The sequence below is a fragment of the Pan troglodytes genome, chromosome 3 (assembly GCF_028858775.2).
Source record: "Pan troglodytes isolate AG18354 chromosome 3, NHGRI_mPanTro3-v2.0_pri, whole genome shotgun sequence".
NCBI classification, from domain to species: domain Eukaryota; kingdom Metazoa; phylum Chordata; class Mammalia; order Primates; family Hominidae; genus Pan; species Pan troglodytes.
Window position 1 is genome coordinate 38,160,052 of NC_072401.2, and position 24,051 is coordinate 38,184,102.

Below are 24,051 nucleotides of genomic sequence, written 5' to 3' on the forward strand. Positions count from 1 at the left end.
TCTCAGCTATCACAATTAGGAAACTTCTTGTGTCGAAATCTGAATTCACCTCAAACCCTGTCTTGTCATGAATATTTTTGACAAGCTGGCACACCCCTGTTTTATACAAATGTTTTATTCTAAATGCTATTCATGGCTAGTACAGAGAGCATGCTCAGCATATTTGAGTAAGACTTTCATCAAATCCTTTATGTAGCACAATCTAAAGAAGAAGACAGTAGGGACTATGACAGTTGTTGCTTTGACATAGACAAAACTTTTAAGAGCTGGGCCAGATGCTGAGAATATGTTTTGGAAAATGTGATTTGGATGCAGTTAGTCACATCTAGTAGAAATGAGACTGTATCGCTACAGAAGGAGGTTCCAATTCATTTTGTGTTTGCCGGCTCTAGTGCACTGACAGGTAGATGCAGCACCCCTAGGCTGTAAATAACCTGCTAGACACTCTATTCACATCTAAATGTAGTTCAAGTTTCATTGTTTGATGGAAAAATTGTCGTGTATTCAAGCATCCTAATTACCTTATTACCTTCTGTACTAAGTGTTAATAGCTATTAATTTTATGTCAGACATGAATTGAACCAGTGTGTCATGATCCTCTGCCCACACTGAGGAGTCGTCCTCCCCTTTTCTTTGGCCCAGAACACCTGAGAGATGTGACATAACTTCCAGGGTGTTCAATGACTGCAGTGATTCTTGGTGAAAGGGTGGAGGGGACGGACGATTTAAATCTCAGGTTGCCTGTGTGTAATCAATGTCATTTGCCGCAGTAGGGGGAATAATCCAACCCCTTCTCCCATTTTGGGAAGTAGTAGAGATGGGAGCTAAGTTGAAATATAAATATTTAACCCTGGAGTGAGAGATAAATGAGGAACCTGTAAGAGCATTCTCCATTCCCTCAACTTTTTTTTTTTGAGACAGAGTTTCGCTCTTGTCTCCCAGGCTGGAGTGCAATGGCAGGATCTTGGCTCACTGCAACCTCCCCCTCCCAGGTTCAAGTGATTCTTCTGCCTCAGCCTCCCAAGTAGCTGAGATTACAGGCGCCCATGCCTGGCTAATTTTTTTGTATTTTTAGTAGAGACAGGGTTTCACCATGTTGGCCAGGCTGGTCTTGAACTCCTGACCGCAAGTGATCCACCTGTCTTGGCCTCTCAAAGTGGTGGGATTACAGGCGTGAGACACCACCCCCGGCCCCTCAGTGTTTTCCTCAATGTTTTCCTTAAAAGCAAATGAGAAAGGAGGAGAGGGAGAAGCAGTTGGAGGGAGTAAACTGAATCCACAAACTTCTGTCTCAGGTAGAAGCATTGAAAGCATTGGAATGGAGGCTTAGACCATCATTGTGTTTGAAGAATTTTCTAGCTCTACCAAGTAGAAGATGGAATGAGAAGGCACTGAGGAAATTACTCACCTTTCTTATTAGGAAATACATCCTGGAATTATGAGCAGCCAGTTAATTCTAAGGGTAATTGCATACTGCTGGGGTGTGGCTCAAAAATATTATGCTATTTATATATTATGTTTATTAAAAGGGAGCAAGTTGGCATGAACAGTATAAAATAGACATTTTAAGGATATCTGGTTATTTTTGTTAAAAACTGTTTGTTCTTGTTTCCTGCTATGTTACAGCCCTTCACAGTATCACATTTGAAACTTTGTGCTGGAATCATGATAACTGCATCTCACAATCCAAAGCAGGATAATGGTTATAAGGTATTTTCCTTTTTCTACTCCACACGTACATCCTTCTGTAGGAATCCTGTATCTGTAATTTTTGGGACCATAGGTAATAGGTGCCTTATTTCCATTAACTGTAAACCTTCTGAATGTGTTCCTGGGTCCTCCAGGTCTATTGGGATAATGGAGCTCAGATCATTTCTCCTCACGATAAAGGGATTTCTCAAGCTATTGAAGAAAATCTAGAACCGTGGCCTCAAGCTTGGGATGATTCTTTAATTGATAGCAGTCCACTTCTTCACAATCCGAGTGCTTCCATCAATAATGACTACTTTGAAGACCTTAAAAAGTACTGTTTCCACAGGTAAACGAATTGTGTCTTCACTGACCTTAAGTGAGTTAATGTGATTCAGCCAAATTCTATCAGTGTTCGTGAAGTTTTTCTCTTTAATTTGTTCATGTACTACAGCTGCATCTGATTTTATTTTATTTTATTTACTTATTTTGAGACAGGGTCTCACTGTGTCACCCAGGCTGGAGTGCAGTGGCACGATTTGGCTCACTACAACCTCTGCCTTCTGGGTTCAAGCGATTCTTGTGCCTCAGCCTCCCAAGTAGCTGGTATTACAGGCGTGAGCCACTGCACCCAGCTAATTTTTTTGTATTTTTAGTAGAGACAAGGTGTTGGCATGTTGGCCAGGCTAGTCTTGAACTCCTGGCCTCAAATGATCCACCAGCCTTGGCCTCCCAGAGTGCTGGGATTACAGGTATGAGCCACCACGCCCACCCAGCTGCATCTGATTTTAGAGGCTGTAGATCAAGCCTTGGCAAACTTTTCTTAAAGGGACAGATAGTAAATATTTTTGGCTTTGAGGTCCACACAGACTCTTTCTCAGCTACTCAACTCTGCTGTTTTAGTACAAAAGCCATCATAGATGAAATGTCGGCGAAGGAGTGCAGACAGAAGTGGGTGGCTTGCCCATAGGCCATAGTTTGCTGACCTGTTATAGATTCCATACATGTATGTGATTCATACATATTCATACATGTAAGTGTGTGTGTGTGTGTATATATATATATATATGTATGTTTTTAAAACTTGCTCAAAAGTCTTGAATAGCAAACACTGGTATTTTTCTATCTTTCCAAAAATTTTCTGTGCATATGCAAGCATATATATATATATATGTGTGTGTGTGTTTGTATATGTATAATATACTTCAAAACCATAAATAGGAATATGTGTGTGTGTGTGTGTGTGTGTGTGTATGTGTGTGTGTGTGGTTTGTTCTATGCGCTTTTCCCCCCAATTAATTTGTCATGGACACCTTCCTATGTTAGTCCCTATTAGTCCTGACTTTCTTTCTTAAAGGCTGCTGCACCAGTGTATTTAACTCAGTGGCACAGACTCAGTCCTTACCATCAGGTAGGAAGAGGTGTAGCAGAGTGACAGTAGTGTCTGCTTGAGTATGCTGTAGGTCCCACCCCTCCTGATTGTCCCCCTAGCAAGAAACCACTGATTCAAAGAAACTGAACTTGTAGGTTTGTCTTTGATACTGTATTTGTTGGATCAGCTGATGGTGCCCACTCCAGTGCAGAGTATGAAAGCCCAGTCCTGCCTGAAGGGAGCAGCCACGCCAGCTGAGTGTTGCCCACATGAAAATATAGGTCCCAGTTGCCAGATCATCTGAGTTCTCCTCTTCCCAAAATAACTGGAAACCTGGATTTTGTGTGTGAAATCTCCTAATTCCTACGTGTTGGACCATTTTTTCCAATGGTGTGTAGTCCAGACAAAATACGTCTGTGAACTTTCCCTCTGCCCCTCTGATTTAACTTCACGAAGAATGAGGCATTTCTGCTTTTCCACTCCAGGTAGCTTGGGAGTTAACCCCCCTTGTGCACAGTTGCTTGAGTATGTGTGTGGGTGTGTGCGCACGTGCATGCACGTGCATGTGTGTGCGCATGTGTATCCGTAAGGTAACTTTCTGGCATCAAAATTGTATGTGCATTCACAAAGTTGATAGTGCTTAGCAAATTGACCTCCAAAAATATACCAGTTGGTGCTCCCACCAACAGTAGATGTTGACAGCATATGATACCTACATTTCCTCCTGCTCTGTGATCCAATTTCTCATTTTTCCTGATTTGCTAGTTGAAAGTAATAGCTCACTTTTATTTGTATTCTTTAATTAACCTATATTTTCTATGTGTTTGTTCACCTTTTATATTTATAAACATCTTTGTTTATAATATATATACATATATACATATATATATACATATATGCATATAAAATATATATATAATATATATTTTTTAGATGTTTTCTCTTCTGTTGTCTTTGGAATTTTTTATTGAAACTGTTTGCTGAACTGTTTAAAAATCTGTATAATATTTATTAGTCTTATTTTATAGCTTCTGGGTTTTATGTCATGCTTAGGAAGACATGCTCTATAACAAAATTATTAAAGTAATGCAAAAAATTTCCCTTGTTCTTTCTCTAGAACTTTCATGTTTGTGTTTTATAATATTTAAATCTTTTGTTTCATTAGTGATTTTTAATTTTATATGGGGCATGAAGTAGGAAAGCAGATTAGGTTTTTTCTAAAAGTTTGCAGTTGTACCAACATCAATGGAAGAATCTTTCTTTTTTTTTTTTTTTTTTTTTGACTAATTGGAAAGGTCACCTTTATGCAACAATTTCTAACATTAATCAAGTGCTTATTATATATCAGATAACTGCTGGAGGCCCTTCACATGTCATTTTTTTTCTTTTTTTTGAGACAGGGTCTCACATTGTCACCCAGGCTGCAGTGCAGTGGCATGATCTTGGCTCACTGCAGCCTTGACCTCTCAGGTTCAGAGAATGCTCCCGCCTCAGCCCTCTGAGTAGCTGGGACTGCAGGTGTGCACCACCATGCTCTGCTAATTTTTTGTATTTTTTTGTAGAGATAGGGTTTCACCATGTTGCCCAGGCTGGTCTCATATTCCTGAGCTCAAGCAATCCACCCGCCTCGGCCTCCCAAAGTGCTAGGATTAGAGGAGTGAGCCACTGTGCCCGGTCAACATGTAATTTCATTTAATCCTCAGAGTAATGCCAGTAAATTCTGGTATATTATCATGCATGTTATAGATGAAAAAACTACAAGGAAGAGTGGTTAATAGCCAGCAGTAACACAGCTTATAGATGGCAAAGCTCCAGGATTTAAATTCAGAGTCTGACTCCAGAGCGTGTTAACCACTCAGCATTATTACTTCTGTGTTCATCTCCCATTTCAAATTAGATCAACTTCTGAACTCTCTATTCTGTTCCTTTAATCTGCCTTTTTATATCTAGTACCAAGCTGTTTTAATTACTATAGGTTTATTATGTATTTTAAAATCCAAGAGAGTTGTTTTTCCAGAATTTTCTTCCCTAATCTTACATATTTATTTTCCCAGATGCATTTTATTTTCAGGTATGCTTGTTTTAAACCACAATTCTCTTAGATAAGACCTTGTTCATTTATTCATTCCCAAAAGAAATGGATAATAACCTAAGATTCCAGCCATCAGAGCACTGGAAGTTTTTAAAGCCTTTTATTTTTCTGTAACTTCTCCTGTTAATTTTGGTATCTGTTGTTAGTCTGTATAAAGTCCCTAAGTCATGGCATGGTATCAAACAGGATTGTTACTTGGCAAACAAAAAGTTTTATTTATTTTTTATTATTATTATTATTTTTTTTCCTGACACGGAGTTTCGCTCTTGTTGCCCAGGTTGGAGTGCAGTGGCACAATCTCGGCTCACTGCAACCTCCGCCTCCCAGGTTCAAGCGATTCTCTTGCCTCAGCCTCCCGAGTATGTGGGATTACAGGCATGCACCACCATGCCCAGCTAATTTTGTATTTTTAGTAGAGATGGGGTTTCTCTGTGTTGGTCAGGCTGGTTTTGAACTCCTGACCTCAGGTGATCCACCTGCCTCGGCCTCCCAAAGTAAAAGTTTTATTTGTTATATCTTTATGTATGGGATAACCCAACACATTTTGTTAAAAAGGACATTTTGAAAATCATTTCTGAAGCTGATAAAAGACATTTGGGAACCTGTGGCTTTGGGGATGTGTGGGTGTGTGGAGCCCTGGAACTGTCCCGGGCTGGCTGTAGCACTGCCAGGGCACCTGTCAGGCCAGCAGTGAGTCTCGTGTGGGAACATGAGCTTGGGGTTCTTCTTTGTATCTCACTCTAGATGGGATGCATAAAACAAAACCTGAAATAATCAGATTTGCTGAAAATAACTACAGAGTAGAATTTAAAACTTGAGTATGTTGAGGGAAGGAATATATATATCTGGGAGAGAATGGATACGTTTTGTTTTTCTGAAATGGAATTAGAAAGATGTTCAGTTGTCTTGTGCATTCTTGCAAACCTTGCAGTTTTGAGAGCCCTGTTTCTGCCTTGTATCATTTTCCACTGTGTATCTGATTCTAGGAGCGTGAACAGGGAGACGAAGGTGAAGTTTGTGCACACCTCTGTCCATGGGGTGGCTCATAGCTTTGTGCAGTCAGCTTTCAAGGCTTTTGACCTTGTTCCTCCTGAGGCTGTTCCTGAACAGAAAGATCCGGATCCTGAGTTTCCAACAGTGAAATACCCGAATCCCGAAGAGGGGAAAGGTGTCTTGGTAACCTAACTTTTTTTTAAATTATGAAATCTGCTTTTATATTCAAAACTATTAACTGTCAAGTAAAATACATTTTTATGTGTTTTCATTGTGCTGAAGAAAAACTAATTTCAGCATGGAAATATGTATATATGGCTGGGTGCAGCATCTCATATCTGTAATCCCAGCACTTTGGGAGACCAAGGCAGGCAGATCACTTGAGGTCAGGTTTTTGAGAACAGCCTGGCCAACATGGCAAAACCCTGTCTCTACTAAAAATACAAAAATTAGCTGGGTGTGGTGGTACATGCCTGTAATCCCAGCCACTTGGGAGGCTGAGGCACTAGAATTGTTTGAACCTGAGAGATGGAGGTTGCAGTGAGCTGAGATTGCACCACTGCACTCCAGCCTGGGTGACAGGGTGACAGAGCGAGACTCCGTCTCAAAAAAAAAAAAAACAAGAAGTATGTATATTTGTTAGTCATTAATTTCTTAAAGGATCTTTCAAATTAAACACCCCAGGATCAGGATATGAGAACTGAGCTCTAAATGGTGCTTCAAATTCAGTTAATTTAATTTAATTTAATTTGCCGTGTCTCCTTAATGCCAAAAAGAAGCAGTAATAGAGTGAAATTTTATGAGGTTATGATTTTTATTTCTTGTCATTTTTCTGATATGAAGTGTTGCTTACATTATGGTTTCTGTAACATTTTTAAAGGTTGGGGTAGCAGTGGCATTCAGAGAATCAGTTTATTTTGTTTTATTTGTGAGGCTGATCACACAGCAATGCCCCAGAATACCAGTCCAACCACAGACCTACTGGCGCATGCGCAGCAGGCACACTGGTAGGCTTGGGTCACACACCGATGCTCCCATTATCTGACCTCTGACTTAGGAAGATACTATTTGACCAATGAAGACCAGCTGCAGCTTTTGTTTGCTAAATTTCACTTCTGGAGCTGGTCTTGGTTGGTCCTGTATTATCTTTCTAAGAGGGGAAAGACCTCTTGAGTTCTTAAGGAACTGAATGTTTTTAAAGACTACCATATGCTCGATTCTTGATTAAATAATCTTTTATTTTCATATTCTTCTTCAGACTTTGTCTTTTGCTTTGGCTGACAAAACCAAGGCCAGAATTGTTTTAGCTAATGACCCGGATTCTGATAGACTTGCTGTGGCAGAAAAGCAAGACAGGTAAAATTAATTGTGATTACCTATATTATAGAACATATAAAGGATGATCTCTTCATTGGTAAAATGTTTCTGGGGAGACAGGACCTATTTGGAAACATTTCCCATTTATTTTGCAAATGATCATTTCACTGAACCTCCTGTAGAGTCTTTTAATGGAGAGCAAGATAGAGATCTAGTGTGGGGGGAGGTTACGTGATTGGCAAGCATAATGCAGAGTAAATCAACCCAGTATAGATTTCAAATTGAAACTCCTATTTGGGAACTTCTCATTTTTTAATTGATTTTTTTATAAGTAATGTCTCAGTGTCTAATGAGGGTAAAGCACTTTGGTGCTAGCTGTATGCTTCAGTATTTGCTGAGGGGTTTAGGAGGGAGCAGTACCTTCAAGGAGATGCTGAATGTAGTTTGGACAGACCAGGGAGGAATTCCTGTGGGGTATCGGCACAGTGTTTAAGACAAGTCTGACCAGAGAGTTTGTACAAAGAAGTAAGTATGTGGGGGCTAAAGTTGAAAGGTAGTCAGGGCCCAAGCAATTTTGGGCGTCAGGTAGCCTGTGTGATGTTTTGGGGGCAGGAGGGTGCTGCTGCTGAAATGGTAGGGTTTTTAGATTGTGATAAAACAGGTTCCATTCTATATCAGTGTTGAGAAAGTTAAGCTAAGGTGATACGTCCTAATAGGTGAGATTTACTTCTAGACATCTGGACTGCCAAGAGAAGCAGAAATCGCACATCTTTTCTCTAATGTTCTGACCATTTAGGACCGAGCTTGATCTTAAGGGGTACTGAGCTGTCCCCTCTCAGAATCAGCAATACTGACCAGTCCAGAAATTGAGATAGCAAAACTTTAAATATGGGGGAACTTGCCAGCATATTTGTTATATTTAAAACCAAAGGCTTTGCCAAAGATTAATATAGAGCCATTGTGTGTCATGTGTGACATACTTATTTTATACAGTCTTCAAAGACAGGATGTCTGTTCAGGCAGACTGGCTGATATATATGGTAGCTGCTCAGATGTTTGTAAAATGGCAGTTAAATTTCTGACCAGTTATTTAAAGATGATAAATAACAAGAACAGCCTTGCAGAAAATACTTAGAGGCTTTGTTTGCTAAATTGTTTTATCCCCATGACACTTTAGAGTCTTCCTTAAGATTATGGAAATGAATGGTTGTTGTTGTTTTTTTTTCTTTCAGTGGTGAATGGAGGGTATTTTCAGGCAATGAGTTGGGGGCCCTCCTGGGCTGGTGGCTTTTTACATCTTGGAAAGAGAAGAACCAGGATCGCAGTGCTCTCAAAGACACGTACATGTTGTCCAGCACTGTCTCCTCCAAAATCTTGCGGGCCATTGCCTTAAAGGAAGGTTTTCATTTTGAGGTAGGGTGTTTCTGGGACTCACTCATTTTCCTTTCATCTGCTCTGTAGAAGATCTAAGGCATGTCTTTCTCTTTTGGATTATCCCTTTAGGAAACATTAACTGGCTTTAAGTGGATGGGAAACAGAGCCAAACAGCTAATAGACCAGGGGAAAACTGTCTTATTTGCATTTGAAGAAGCTATTGGTAAGAAGTGATCATGAACATTAAGGAATTGGTTGCAAGGCAAAAGGAAAAGGTTTGGATTGGGATTCAAAGATCCACAGTGAAACACGGTTTATTTTGCTTCTCTAGCACTCAGGTTGAATGTCGAACTGTCCTACTCCAAAATTGACATCTCAGATGATTTACAGCAAAAAGGAATGTCTTAAAAACAACCAAGTCATTCATGTCAGAATCCTTTGCCTGGATGACTGAAAACAGTGATATTGTATGCTTGGCTGCCGGTACATGTATTTTGGGAGTTGTGATGTTTCCTCCACTGTGGTGGTTAATATCCAGGCCTAAACTCTGTGGTATTTAATGTCCATCCTCCTCCAGAAGTGCTAATGAGGATCTATGCTACGGTCTAGCCAGAGGAAAGGAGAAGGAAGGCATGGTTTGCTGCTGTCATCAGAATGATACTCACCCAAAAGGATGACCCAGGTCCAGCCAGAATGACAGAAAAACCCTTGTCCTAAATTGTCAATATAAATGAACAGAAAGGAGAACTAGCTATAGAAATTTGAAACTCACATTGTACCAAACGCTTTTAGCTATTAATTTAGTAAAAACTATTATGCATTAGATTTATTTATATTCATTTGTATATTCTCTGCAACACTGACACATGATTTAACTAATCAAAGCATAATCGCTCAGGTTCTGCTCTTTTATTGTCAGATTTGGCAGACTTGTCTTTCCGTAGCTTTTTATTTTAAGAAAGATTTTCTTTCATTTATCAAGTATTAATTGCATGTCTATTACTCAGTGACTCTAAAAGAAATGGATGGCACTGACCTTAGCCTACAGCAGCTTAGATAGATTTAGTTAAGTAATCACACACAAGAGTATAGGCCAGATGTCAAAATGAATAATGTAACTAACAAATACTATTGGGATTCAGAGAAGAAAGAGATATGTATTGACTAGGACAATTAGAAACAATTTCATGGCTGGAAGGAGTTTCATGACTCTAGTGATTGAGCACCATGTGGCCAGGAGGGAAAATCTTGCAGGTTCTTCAGCAAATACTTCTTGAAGGCCTGCTATGGGCTAGGCACTGGGCTAAATTCCTAAACATAAGGTATTAATGAGAAACGTGCATACACGCAACACTGTACAACCTCTAATATGCAATAGCCAGGATTCATACTCATATGTGGTTTGACACAGTATTGTATAGATGTATGTATGACGTGTGTTTCTGCAGGATACATGTGCTGCCCTTTTGTTCTGGACAAAGATGGAGTCAGTGCCGCTGTCATAAGTGCAGAGTTGGCTAGCTTCCTAGCAAGCAAGAATTTGTCTTTGTCTCAGCAACTAAAGGCCATTTATGTGGAGTAAGTTGTTATTGACTCTGTTGGATTGAAATAATATTTTGAAATGTTCTATTATATACTTATGCATGAGATACTAATATCCTTTCTAATGCTCTTATTTTGGTGATGAATTCTATTTCTTATAAAAATTAAATAAGGCTGGGCACAGTGGCTCAAGCCTGTAATCCCAGCACTTTGGGAGGCTGAGGCGGGTGGATCACCTGAGGTCAGGAGTTCGAGACCAGCCTGTCCAACATGGTGAAACCCCGTCTCCGCTAAACATACAAAAATTAGCTGGTTATGGTGGTGGGCACCTGTAATCCCAGCTACTCGGGAGGCTGAGGCAGGAGAATTGCTTGAACCTGGGAGGCAGAGGTTGCAGTGAGCCAAGATGGCGCCATTGCACTCCAGCCTGGGCAACAAGAGCTAAACTCTGTCTCAAAAAAAAAAAAAAATTTAAAAAAACTAAAGAGATCACCTTTTCCTTTTGATATGTAACAAGTTAGTAATTACTATTCCCGATCACATTAATTCTTAACAAATGACAACATGAAAGAATGTGATTTTAAGTGTCCAATATCAAAAAAGATTGAATGTCTTCATAATACATCTATTCATTTTTTGTAGCAATTACTCAACTCTGCCTTGCCAGTGTAGTGCGTAAGCATCCAAAGATAATACAGAAATGCGTGTGACCTGGCTGTCTGTGCAAATGCAGGCGGAAGACCAGGCAGTCATTTGGTGATCCCTGGGGTGGATTGTTGGACCTCTTTTTTCTTTTTTTTTTTTTTTGAGACGGGGTCTTGCTCTGTCACCAGGCTGGAGTGCAGTGGTGTGATCTCGGCTTACTGCAACCTCTGCCTCCTGGGTTCAAGCAATTCTCCTACCTCAGCCTCCCGGGTAACTGGGATTATAGGTGTCCCCACACCTGGCTGATTTTTGTACTTTTAGTAGAGTTAGGGGTTTCACCATATTGGCCAGGCTGGTCTCAAACGCCTAACCTCAGGTGATCCACCCATCTTGGCCTCCCAAAGTGCTGGGATTACAGGCGTGAGCCACTGTGCCTGGCCTGGACCTCTGTTTTAATGGTCTTTTAAAAATTATTCCTTTGGCGTCAGTTTTGGCTGTTACATTTATTTTATTATTTATTTTATTTTATTTTATTTTTTGAGATGGAGTCTCTCGTTGCCCAGGCTAGAGTGCAATGGCACAATCTTGGCTCACTGAATCCTCCACCTCCTGGGTTCAAGCGATTCTCCTGCTGCAGCCCTCTGGAGTAGCTGGGACTACAGGTGCCTGTCACCATACCCGGCTAATTTTTGTATTTTTAGTAAAGACAAGGTTTCTCAATGTTGGCCAGGTTGGTCTCAAACTCCTGACCTCAGGTGATCTGCCCACCTCGGCCTCACAAAGTGCTGGGATTACAGGCGTGACCCACCACACCCAGCCATATTTATTTTAGAATACACTGGTTGGTACATGTTCTGTGTCCACCCTACAAAATTATTTGTTCCTCATGTGCATGAATTTGTATTTGTTTGATAGGTATGGCTACCATATTACTAAAGCTTCCTATTTTATCTGCCATGATCAAGACACCATTAAGAAATTATTTGAAAACCTCAGAAACTACGATGGAAAAAATAATTATCCAAAAGCTTGTGGCAAATTTGAAATTTCTGCCATTAGGGACCTTACAACTGGCTATGATGATAGCCAACCTGATAAAAAAGCTGTAAGTAATGTCTTCTCTTTTCAACTAACCTCTTTTCTTTTTACCTTTTAAAATAATTTGAATAAATTATTTAACCATACAATTAATTGAAGCTGATTTTAGGCACTTAGGCGTGATTATAAATAAGCTGTAAAAAATATATGGAAGCCGGATGTGGTGGCTCATGCCTATAATTCCAGCACTTTGGGAGGTTGAGGTGGGCAAATCACTTGAGATCAGGAGTTCGAGACCAGCCTGGCCAACACGGCAAAACCCGGTCTCTATTAAAAAATACAAAAATCAGCTGGGCGTGGTAAGTTAAAAACCACAGGCTAGAAGTAAAAGAGATTCCACTAGGCTGGGAGCAGTGGCTCACACCTGTAATCCCAGCACTTTGGGAGGCCGAGGCAGGTGGGTCACTTGAGGTCAGGAGTTCAAGACCAGCCTGGCCAACATGGTGAAACACCATCTCTACTAAAAATACAAAAATTAGCCAGGTGTGGTGGCTCCTACCTATAATCCCAGCTACTCAGGAGGGTGAAGCAGGAGAACTGCTTGAACCCGGGAGGCAGAAGTTGCAGTGAGCTGAGATTGCACCACTACTTGTGTGGTCATTTCGCACCTTAGGCAATAAGTGATCAGAAGTGTGGAACCTGTCTGTGGACACAGAGCTTAGTTGGTGGTGGTCCAGGGAGAATCTGGGTTTTCTGTCTCAGGATCCAGCATTCTCTCCCTGTCAGGAGTTCTCACACTTGCAGGAGCATCAGTAACCAAGAAGGCTGGGGAAACAGAGTGCTGGAGCCCACACCTGGACTTTCCGATTCAGTAGGTCTGGGGTAGGAGCCAAAAATGTTCATTTCTAACAAGGTCCCAGGTGGTACTGATGCAACTGGTCCTCACTTTGAGAACCACTGTTTGTTTTCTAGTTAGTTTACTCTGTTCTCTGAGTGTATGGGAGCTGTTGGCTGTAAAGTGTGAGTTTGCATTCTTTACACCAAGCAGATCTTTCACTGGAGACAAAAGAAGACACAAAGGTAGCAGAAGAGTGTTGCTTTCTATGTCAGGGGGTTGGGGGAGGAAAGTTAAGAATATCCTTATGAGATGTTAGGCACGTTCTTTGATATTTACTTTGTTCTATTTTTCATTTTCATCTGCACACAGCATATTTTTAAAATAGAAATAGTATGAAAACGCTTATGATGAAACGTGGCAGTCCCACCCCTGCCACCTCATTGCCATGCCACCAAGACTAGATTTGTAAATCATGTGCTCATATAGTGATGTTTGATATACCAGTTTTACAATTTGTTGACTTTCTATTTTTGAGATAAATATTTAGTTCTTACGCTTTCTACATTCAATAATTCTCTTCTCCCCATCCTCACAGTACGTTTATGCCACAGCTTTTGGTTAAATCAGATTCCGTGCTTTTATTATTATGACTAGTAACCGCTGTTGCCTGCTAGCTAAGTGTAGTGTATTTTGATTAGGTTTCCCTAATTTGTGTAGAGAATTGTATTTCCTGTACCTTTTGTTTGTTTGTTTTCTTTTTTTTTTTTTTTTGGAGACAGGGTCTTGCTGTGTGACTTAGTCACTTAGGCTGGAGTGAATGGCATGATCACAGCTCCCTGTAGCTTTCACCTCCCAGGCTCAAGTGATCCTCCCACCTCACCCTCCTGAGTAGCTAGGACCAAGGGTATGCCATCATGCCCAGCTCTTTTTTTTTTTTTTTGGAGGGACGAGTCTCTCCCTAGGTTTCCCAGGCAGGTCTCAAGTGATCCTCCTGCCTTAGCCTCCCAAAGTACTGGGATTACAGGCGTAAGCTACTGTGCCTGCCTTAATTCATGTAGTAATAGTTGCTTTGTTCTTCCATTTGCCAGGATTTCTATGTACCTGTCAGCAGTTTTTCCCAAATCCTTCAAATGCCTCTCAGTAGGGTTTTCCTGGTCCATGTCCAATGGCCGCCCTCCTGGTTCCTCCACCTGGGCTGGGCCAGCTGCTTTCTGGGTTGGGTGCACAGCTGTCATCCTGGGAATGCCCTTCTCCAGGATTGAGTCGCTTGCTCCTAGACCTCATGGCTTCCTCTTTCTATATTTATTTTCCTAGATCACATCCTCTAATAGCTTTCTGAGAAGAAGTAATTGGGTGGTAAGTTTTTGGTGGCATTTAGGTCTGAAAATGTCTTATTCTGTCCTCACACTTCACTGACTCACAGTTTTGAAAGCATTGCTCCATTATTGTTGGGCTTCCAGCATTGCTGTTGAGCCTCCAATCCTTCCTTTTTCAGCAGATAGTTAAGGCCTACTGTATGCTGCATGTAAGGTTATTGATGCCATACTTATTCAGTCCTTTCCATGCAACTTGTGTTGTTTGTTTTTTTCCTCTGGGAAGATTTTAGGAACTTTTCTCTAAACTTCAGGTTCTAAAATTTCACAGTGATATGCTATAGTATGGGTCCCTTTTTATTCATGTTTCTGGATACTTGGTCTGTAGAATCATTTAGTTCTGAGAAGTTTTCTTGATTATGTATCAAGAAAGGGAGCTAATTGGTTATTTTTTAAAATAATCACCTCCCCTGCATTTTCAGTTTTTTGTTTCTTGAAGAGCTCTTAGATGCTGGCTTTCCAAGACTGATGTTCTACTTTTCTTGTTTCTTTCTTTCTTCTTCTGTTTTTTTGGGAGATTTCCTTAGCTTTAGCTTTCAGTGCCTCTGTTGGCTGTTTCAGTTATAACTAATTTATTAAAAATAGTGTCCTGTTGAAACAGGGTCTTGCTCTTTCACTCAAGCTGGAGTGCAGTGACGTGATCATAGCTCACTGCAGCCTTGATCTCCTGGGCTCAAGCAATCCTCCTGCTTCAGCCTCCTGAGTAGCTGGGACTACAGCTGTGTGCCACCATGCCCGGCTAAGGTTTTTTAGTTTAGTAGAGACAGGATCTTGCTGTGTTGCCCAGGGTGATATTCCTTTTTTTTTTTTTTAATGTAAACAATATCTTACCTCTCTAAGGATTATAGACCTGATTATAGTTTTTTAAAAATATATGTCTTCTTTTTCTGCTACATTCTCTTTATTTCCACCAAGTTCTTTTTATTCTGTTTGTTTTGGACTTTGTCTTTTACATGATGTCTTTCCCCAAAAGTCTGATGATCCTTAATTTTCCTTTGGGCACCTAAGAACTGATTGGAAGCTCTGTGTACATATGCAGATCAAATGACATACTTCACTCAGAGGATATTGGTAGCAAGTTAACTTTATGAGGGGATCCCCCTGATTTAATGAGACCTTAATCACCTACCCAAGGATGATAAGATGAGATGCCAAGGCCCTGGAGGCATGACTGGGGCGGAGCTGGGGGTGTCAGCCTGAGGGCTTCTACTTGATCCCTCTGTTTTCATCATGCCCTTCCCAGGTTCCCCAACTCCTGAATGTTTCTGATTTAATCTCCAGAGAATTTAAACCATCTCCTGCAGAAATGGAGAAGAGGTGGTTCTGTGACGGTGTGGGCTCAGGGCAAGGAACGGGGAGGGTCTAAGAACTTCTTTCAAACCCTGTTCCTGCTTTCCACCCCTGCCTCACATCTGCCTTTTGCAGTACCTGGTGCCTCTGGTTCTTGAGCTTGGCCAGGATTTTGCAGAGCACCTTGCCTCAGTTCTCATCCATGTCTCCTTCCGCAGGCACTCAGATTTCATTCTCTGGGTCCCACCAGACCAGTTCTGTGCCTCCATCTGTTTTCTGACTTGTGCGATCGGTTGGCAGCCCCATCAGCTGCTACCTCCTCTTTGTCTCTTTGCCCATGTGTTTATGCTATTTAAAGTACCTCTGTAATTTTAATGGGGTTTTGGGACCTATCAAATATAAATATACCATTTCCTCAAGACCATTTTTCTTTTCTAACCAGTAAATTTATATGGCATTTATTTTTTCTTACAGAAGCTTCCTTTTTTTTTTCTTTTTCTTTTCTTTTCTTTTTTTTTTTGGAGGCATAGTTTCACTCTGTTACCCAGGCTGGAGTGCAGTGGCGCAATCTCGGCTCACTGCAACCTCCACCTCCCGGGTTCAAGTGACTCTCCTGCATCAGCTTCCTGAGTAGCTGAGATTACAGGCACCCGCCACCATGCCTGGCTAATTTTTGTATTTTTAGTAGAGACGGGGTTTTGCCATGTTGGCCAGGCTTGTCTCCAACTCCTGGCCTCATGTGATCCGCCCTCCTTGGCCTCCCAAAGTGCAAAGTGCTGGTATTACAGGCATGAGCCACCGCGCCCAGCCTGGAAGCTTTATTTAAAAAAAAAAACAAAAAAAACTCCTTATGGAATTTTCTTTGCAAAGATTCACTTTATAACAGTAAATATAATCTAGTTTGAGGTTTTTTTTTTTGTGGTGTATTAATCTGTTTAAGTCAATATCTTGTGAAATGATGTGTTTAAATAAAACTTTAATAACTTCAATAGAACTAGGGAAGTAAAAGCTAATACACAGTTACTTAATTTTCTTTATTTAAAATTAATTTAGTTATGTTAATTCACAAATAAAAATTGTATACATTTATGATGTACAATCCGATGTTTTAAAATGTATACATTGTGATAGCTAAAATCAAGTTAATTAGAATGTGTTACCTCACATATTTATCATGTATTTGTAGTGAGAACACTTAAAATCTACTCTCTTAGCAATTTTCAAGTATACAATGCATCATTATTAACTATAGTCACCGTATTGTACAATAGATCTCTTGAACTTCTCTTCTGTCTAGCTGAAACTTTATGCCCTTTGACAAGCATCTCCCCAAACTCCCCCTCCCTTATCCACACCATTCCCCAGTCAGCCTCTGGTAACCACTATTCTGCTCTCTGCCTCTGTGAGTTCAACCTTTTCGGATTCCACATATAGGTGAGATCATGCGGTATTTGTCTTTCTATGCCTGGCTTATTTCACTCAACATAATGTCTTCCAGGTTCTTCCATATTGTTGCAAATGACAGGATTTCCTTCTCTTTTAAGGCTGAATAGTATTCCATATAGTAGACCACATATTCATAAATTACTATCATTTAGTATTTCATTCATGTGGAGTACATTTTCTGATTTCCTCCAAAATGTTTTTCTTTTCTAACCAATAGATTTGTTTGGCATTTATTTTCTTACTTATGCAAGAGAAGATATTGGTTAGGCCAGAATGTTACTATTTAAATTTATAATGTGTGCATTAATTCCTAGGTTCTTCCCACTAGTAAAAGCAGCCAAATGATCACCTTCACCTTTGCTAATGGAGGCGTGGCCACCATGCGCACCAGTGGGACAGAGCCCAAAATCAAGTACTATGCAGAGCTGTGTGCCCCACCTGGGAACAGGTATGATGTGGATGGCAGCTGGTGTGATTTTTACTCCCCAGACTTCCTAACTGGTTCTATTCAAATGCCAAGTGAAATGTTCCATCTTTCTAATAGGTAATTTAATTAGAAATGCTGTTTCAGAACCTGCACTAATATTTTGGCATTAACAGTCAGTCTCAGCATCCAGGGAAAAGCTTACTTTTTACTTTCTTACTTTTGTCCTAAATTTCTTTGTATGGGAAAATTTTATCCTTATTTCAGTATAGTAGTAAAAGTGCCTTTTTCTAAACACTTTTCATTGGTAGCTAACACCAATGAGATTTTCTCTTTTTCTCAAACTTCAGTCTTCCCATGTCTCTGATAAAATAAATTATAATCCGGGCCTGGCACGGTGGCTTACGCCTGTAATCCCAGCACTTAGGGAGGCCGAGGCAGGCGGATCACGAGGTCAGGAGATCAAGACCATCCTGGCTAACATGGCGAAACCCTGTCTCTACTAAAAACACAAAAAATTAGCCAGGCGCGGTGGGGGATGCCTGTAGTCCCAGCTACTTGGGAGGCTGAGGCAGGAGAATGGTGTGAACCTGGGAGGCGGAGCTTGCAGTGAGCCGAGACCGCACCACTGCACTCCAGCCTGGGCGACAGAGCGAGACTCCGTCTCAAAAAAATAAATAAATAAATAAATTATAATCCATTCCACATGCATTCAAGAAATATCTTTGAGTACCCATTGTAGACAGGTCTGTGCTGGGTTCTGGAGGGGGCACAGAGAGCCTCATCAGAGAGAGTCCTTGCTGCCAAAGAACTGATGGGCTGGTAGCTTCAGGTTCAAGTTTCTGTGACCTCAAAAAAGTGTTTGAGTTGGTCACTCTGTAACAACTTAACATTTTGCACCTTAACAAGCTCAGCGCTGTCCTTAGTGTGTGTAAGTGTGATACTGCATGCCTATTCAACATGCCGTTAACCAGCATTTCCCTATTCAGAATACAGTTGAAAATCAGGAAAAGTTTTTGTGAAAGGTGAATTAAGTCAGTGCTGTCCAACAGAACTAAAATGCAATCCACAGATGCAATTTTGATTTTCTACTTGTCACCTTTTAAAAGCGTAAAAAGAAACAGGTGAAATTAATTTCAATAATGTATTTTACTTAACCTAGTATATCCAAAAATTATTACAACATATAATCAGTATAAATATTATTAATGAGATGTTTTACATTCTTTTTTTTTCCTTTGGAAAAAAGTCCGCAAAATTGATTCAATAATTTTACACTTACAGCATATCTCAATTTGAATGCTCCATTTTTATCAGAAATACTTGAACTGTAGAGTTAATAAAATTTAGATTAGACAAAGTAGATTTTAATACCCAGATTATTCCAAACATACTTGTTTTCTAATAACTGAATCAAGGATCAGTTTTAAAACTTGAACTCAATTAACTCAACTTCATAAAATTGAAAATTTAGTTTCTCAGTGGCGCTTGCCACATTTCAAGTTCTTAGTAGCCACATGTGTCTAATGGCCACTGTAGTAAACAGCACCCGTCTAGGTAATTGTGACAGCATAGACAAACCAAAGCTTTGCTCATAGAAGAGTTTTTCCAGCCTTGTGAATCAAACTTGTGCAAATAAAAGCAGATGAAAATTCCTGAGCATCTTAAATTGCCAAGCTAGTAGCAGATTAAATGTAGCAAATTAGAGGAATGGGGAATTATAACAAACTTTTCTTAGGCAAGGAGAAGTCACTGCTGATAGCAAGAAAGGAAATATTAAAACAAAACAAAACTATAAAACGTGGACACAAGGACTTAGAAAGCTCACCACTCCATGAGTTTATCATGAGGGAAATAGCATTCTACACCCAAGTGAGCCCAGAATACAGCTCCACTCCAACACAGTCATGCTTATGGCTCTCAAATGTCAAGATGTTCAATAAAGAGATATTTAAGAAGTCATGGGACTATGTAATATATTTTCACTATGGATTCCCATTCAAAACCTTTTTGTGCTTAAAGTGCAAAAACTCAACTATTAAGTGAACATATAAAAGCTCATTTTCTAAGAATTCTGGATTACCAATATTTTATTGTAATATTATGCAAGAATCTTGTTTTAGTGTGCATTAGATAGTAAGCTCTTTGCTGCTATATTGCATATAGTTTTTTGTAAACATTTCTTTATAATTCTTGCCTATTTAGTGTTTTCTTATTTCTATGTTTCATTCTTTTAAAAAGAAATGGACAGTCCAACTAAACAGTCCAACTTAAGGATCTGTTTTTTCTGTATCTTGTCCTTTCCTTTTCATTATCTGATGAAAATATATCTTATATTTCGGAAAGCTTTCCTTTGTAATGGTAACACTATTTAAATGTTTAAGGCTTTATGGTATTAACATTTTTCACATGGCTTATTGAGTGGACTTAAATTCAAATATTAGCTTATAAATTAGTGAAAAAAACCTTGAAAATTTGTCCTTTTATTATATGCATTGAAACGTTGCTTCCATTTATTAAATGGGACATTAAGCGCTATGTCTGTAGATGGATATGTGGTCAGGGCTTAAGCAAGGCACCAGCATACCTAACGTACAACAGCAATAAAGTTTTTTTTGTTTTGTTTTTTGTTTTTTTTTTTAAGACAAGATCTCTCTGTTGCCCAGGCTGGAGTGCAATGATGGAATCTTAGCTCACTGCAACCTCTGCCTCCTGGGTTCAAGTGATTCTTGTGCCTCAGCCTCCTGAGTAGCTAAGATTACAGATATGCACCACCACACCCAGCTAATTTTTTGGGTTTTGTTTTTTTTTTTTAGTAGAGACAAGGTTTCATCATGTCGGTCAGGCTGGGCTCGAACTCCTGTCCTCAAGTGATCTGCCAGCCTCAGCCTCCCAAAGTGTTGGGATTACAGGCGTGAGCCACTGCACCAGGCTAGCAATAATGTCTTCACTAAGATTTCCTTCTTTCCTGAAAAGCTTAAATATTATTAATATGCTTTATGTCATAAATTTCAATTATTCATAGAATTTCATGGCCTTCTAATCAACTAAAATGGAAAATCCTTTTCAAGTATGTGCTGCTTTAAAAATATATTTTTGTCAGGGGAGATGTCCTTAGTTTTGTCCAACTTTTTTATTTTGAACAGTTTCAAACCTACAGAAATGTTGGAATAAGAATGCAGTGAATACCCACACACCCTTCACTTAGACCAAACTTTTTATGTAAAGAGCCAGATAGTAAATATTTTAGGATTTGCAGACATGTGATTTCTGTCACCACTACTCAGCTCTACTAATGTAGTAAGAAAGCACCCATATGCATAAAGGAATGGGCATGGCTGTGTTCCAGTAAAACTACATGAACCACAGTTTGTTGACCCCAATCCAGACTGAGCAATTGCTAACATTTTGCAATATTTGCTCTCTCACCATATATGTTATGTATTTGAGATTTTTCTGTACCATTTGAAACACTCTGTGATACTTCATGACACATCATAAGACTTCATGATGCTTCACTCCTGATATTTCAGTATGCATCTCTTAAGAACACTCTCTTAATATTAAGGCAAATAGATAATAATGGTACTAGGCAGGTTTCCAGTGGACCAACAGAAGCAGTAGAATGTATCTATTAAGAGATTGTTTGCAAGGAATCAAATTGTGCAATTGATTGTAGGGGCCAGCTCGGCAAGTCTGAAATCTGCAGGGCAGGCTGTCCAGAAAGGGAGCCTGGAATTCTTGGGCATGGGTTAAAGTTACAGTCTACAGGTGGAATTCTTCAGGAAAACCTCAGTTCCATTCCTGATGCCTTTCAGATAGAATCTAGCCCATCCACATTGTCTAGGATAATCTCCTTTACTTAAAATCAACTGATGATAGATATTAATCACACCTACAAGATACCTTCACAGCATCACAACATTAGTGTTTGAATAACTGGAGACACTATCCTAGCCAAATTGACACCTAAATCCCCAAAAGTCCCCAAAATAGCTGTTTTCTCCCAATTTATAATCAAATCAAGAACACTGCATTGTATTTACTTGTCGTTTAGCTTAAATGTTTTTTCATGATGATTAGAGAAAAATGATACTTTCCTAAACATTCTGATAAAGAGATCCATCTGGATTTAGACTTTTCAGAAACAGGAATTCCTAACCCTGGCTTAAATGATTATAGGATGTGTCCTGTTATTTTTAAAGATGTTATGAAATATTCTCAAGCATTAATGTAACAAATGGAACAGTTATCGATTAGGATGGAGAATAGTAACACAAAATTTTTGTTTTAAGAATTGTACCACTAAACCTTACACGATGGTACTGATTTCTTTTTCACACATAAAATGCAATATCAAAAACATATCACTGCATACATGAATCATAATGTTCACTCATGTCATGATTAAGAAATAAATTTGAATAATAAATTAGTAATCAGCAAATTCACCAAGTTTTAGTTTTAAGTATACTTTAAAAAATGATTAGCTTACATGCCTTCCTGAGAACTGTTATTTTCTTCAAAGCACATTTATGGAGAAGGAAAAGAAAACTGATATAGTTCATATGTACTTAAAAAGCATAATTACTTTATATGTTGCCAGTAGGGATAAAAATAATTATAATGATAGCTACATTTATTGAGGTCTTTGGGCCAGGTTCAGTGCTAATTGCTTTATATAATTTATCGCAATCTGTACAGAAACTCTCTTGAGAAGATAAAGTCTTTATCCCAATTTTACAAATGAGGAATCTGGGCCTTAGAGAGGCCAAGCCACTTGCCCAAGGGCACAGAGCTAGTAAGTATAGAGCCAGAATTAATGTCTACAATGAAATGGATTGCTTTAGCTATTACAGTACTGTTTAGCTATTACAATGTTGAAATGATTTTAACTAATTATAGGGATTTCCATTAAAATAAACTCTGCATATATTAAAGATGGTATGAAGAGTATGAAGTAATGGAAAGTACAAAGGATTTAGTTTTTTAAATTTAGGTTTTTGGTGTTAAGTACTTACAGTACTCACACTAGGCTACTTAAGATGCTGGAAACCTCTTTAACTGCAAGTCAGCTGTATCTGTTACTTAACCTTTCAAATGTTTGTGTATAAATGAGTGTTGCCCACAGCCCTGAAAACTTGATTTTCTTAAAGGGATTTGTCTCCCCAGATTCTTGTTTATACTTTAGTTGTGACTCTTTGGTTCAAGAAATAGATTCATTATGATATGACCACAGGGATCTGATTTCTTGGTGTTTGACTCCTCAAACCCACCCGGAGGCTCCCTATTGCTGTTCATTCTAGGAAGGCTTTATAGACAAGGCTGGAGCTTAGGTGCCAGTAGTTTGAGGGCAGACATCATCACGAATGTCTGTATTCTGGGAGACTGAGGAGTTAACAGAGATGTTGTTTATAAGTTTAGCAGGATTTAATGGCAACTGACATGAAAGCTTTCTCTACACCCTTAGGTACAAATATTACAGATCTTTTAGGGATGCTAGGCCAAAAATTGTGTTTCTTACAAAGTCTTATGAGAAGAGCAAAGGATAACTTTGTTTATAGTTCAGACATTGGAAAAATCTTTGGGAAAAATAATGCATATTGTCTCATGGGGTGTTTTGTCTAAGTCAATAGATGTGTTCCATGCTTAAGTCTCTGGAGTTCTCTTTTTTTTTCCTATTTAGTCCTCTTCTTAAGGTTATATTTTCATGTCACTTGGTCAATGGGGGGGAGCATTTAAACTGTGCTTTGGAATAATCCCTTGACCTGGATGTTTTTCCCCCTTATTTTCCAGTGATCCTGAGCAGCTGAAGAAGGAACTGAATGAACTGGTCAGTGCTATTGAAGAACATTTTTTCCAGCCACAGAAGTACAATCTGCAGCCAAAAGCAGACTAAAATAGTCCAGCCTTGGGTATACTTGCATTTACCTACAATTAAGCTGGGTTTAACTTGTTAAGCAATATTTTTAAGGGCCAAATGATTCAAAACATCACAGGTATTTATGTGTTTTACAAAGACCTACATTCCTCATTGTTTCATGTTTGACCTTTAAGGTGAAAAAAGAAAATGGCCAAACCCAACAAACTAACATTCCTACTAAAAAGTTGAGCTTGGACATATTTTGAATTTTTGTAAGTGAAGATTTTTAAACTGACTAACTTAAAAAAATAGATTGTAATTGATGTGCCTTAATTTGCATAAATCATAAATGTATGTCCTCTCTGTAATTGTTTTAATGTGTGCTTGAAATATCCAGAAAACCTATGGAGTTAGTAAATTCTGGGTTGTCATATGTAGGATAGCCACTTTTTAGGTATATGTACATTTATATTTCTATCAATTCCTTATAAAGTAAAATAAATGAATAGATCAAATGTTGTGTTCATGTTTGGGGAAAATATAATTTGCAGAAACCTATGAAGTAGAGCAAAGATGCTTTAAAAAGGTAAGTTTTTTTGAACTAAATTTTTTTTAGTTCTAATAATGCACATAGGATATTAGTACATCGTACACATGCTAGGAAAAAACAGCTTCAGTGTCTTTGTTTAATGTGTTGAAACTCATCTTTTTAAATCTTGAAAAACCAATTGTTTACTTGAAACTTGAAAGTAGCG

The 24,051-nt window shown here is 39.1% G+C and overlaps 1 protein-coding gene across 1 annotated transcript in view; it reads left to right on the forward strand.

The window, feature by feature from the left end:
• PGM2 (phosphoglucomutase 2) overlaps positions 1–23,811 on the forward strand; it is a 35,696-nt gene extending 11,885 nt beyond the window's left edge. Inside the window, exons 5-14 of the mRNA XM_016951442.3 lie at positions 1,627–1,710; positions 1,845–2,038; positions 6,140–6,329; positions 7,405–7,502; positions 8,696–8,876; positions 8,967–9,060; positions 10,286–10,415; positions 11,940–12,129; positions 17,324–17,457; positions 23,230–23,811. Coding sequence (XP_016806931.1) covers positions 1,627–1,710; positions 1,845–2,038; positions 6,140–6,329; positions 7,405–7,502; positions 8,696–8,876; positions 8,967–9,060; positions 10,286–10,415; positions 11,940–12,129; positions 17,324–17,457; positions 23,230–23,332 — 1,398 coding nt within the window. The 3' untranslated portion in view covers positions 23,333–23,811. The remainder of the gene's footprint in view (positions 1–1,626; positions 1,711–1,844; positions 2,039–6,139; positions 6,330–7,404; positions 7,503–8,695; positions 8,877–8,966; positions 9,061–10,285; positions 10,416–11,939; positions 12,130–17,323; positions 17,458–23,229) is intronic.
• Positions 23,812–24,051: the final 240 nt, after the last annotated feature.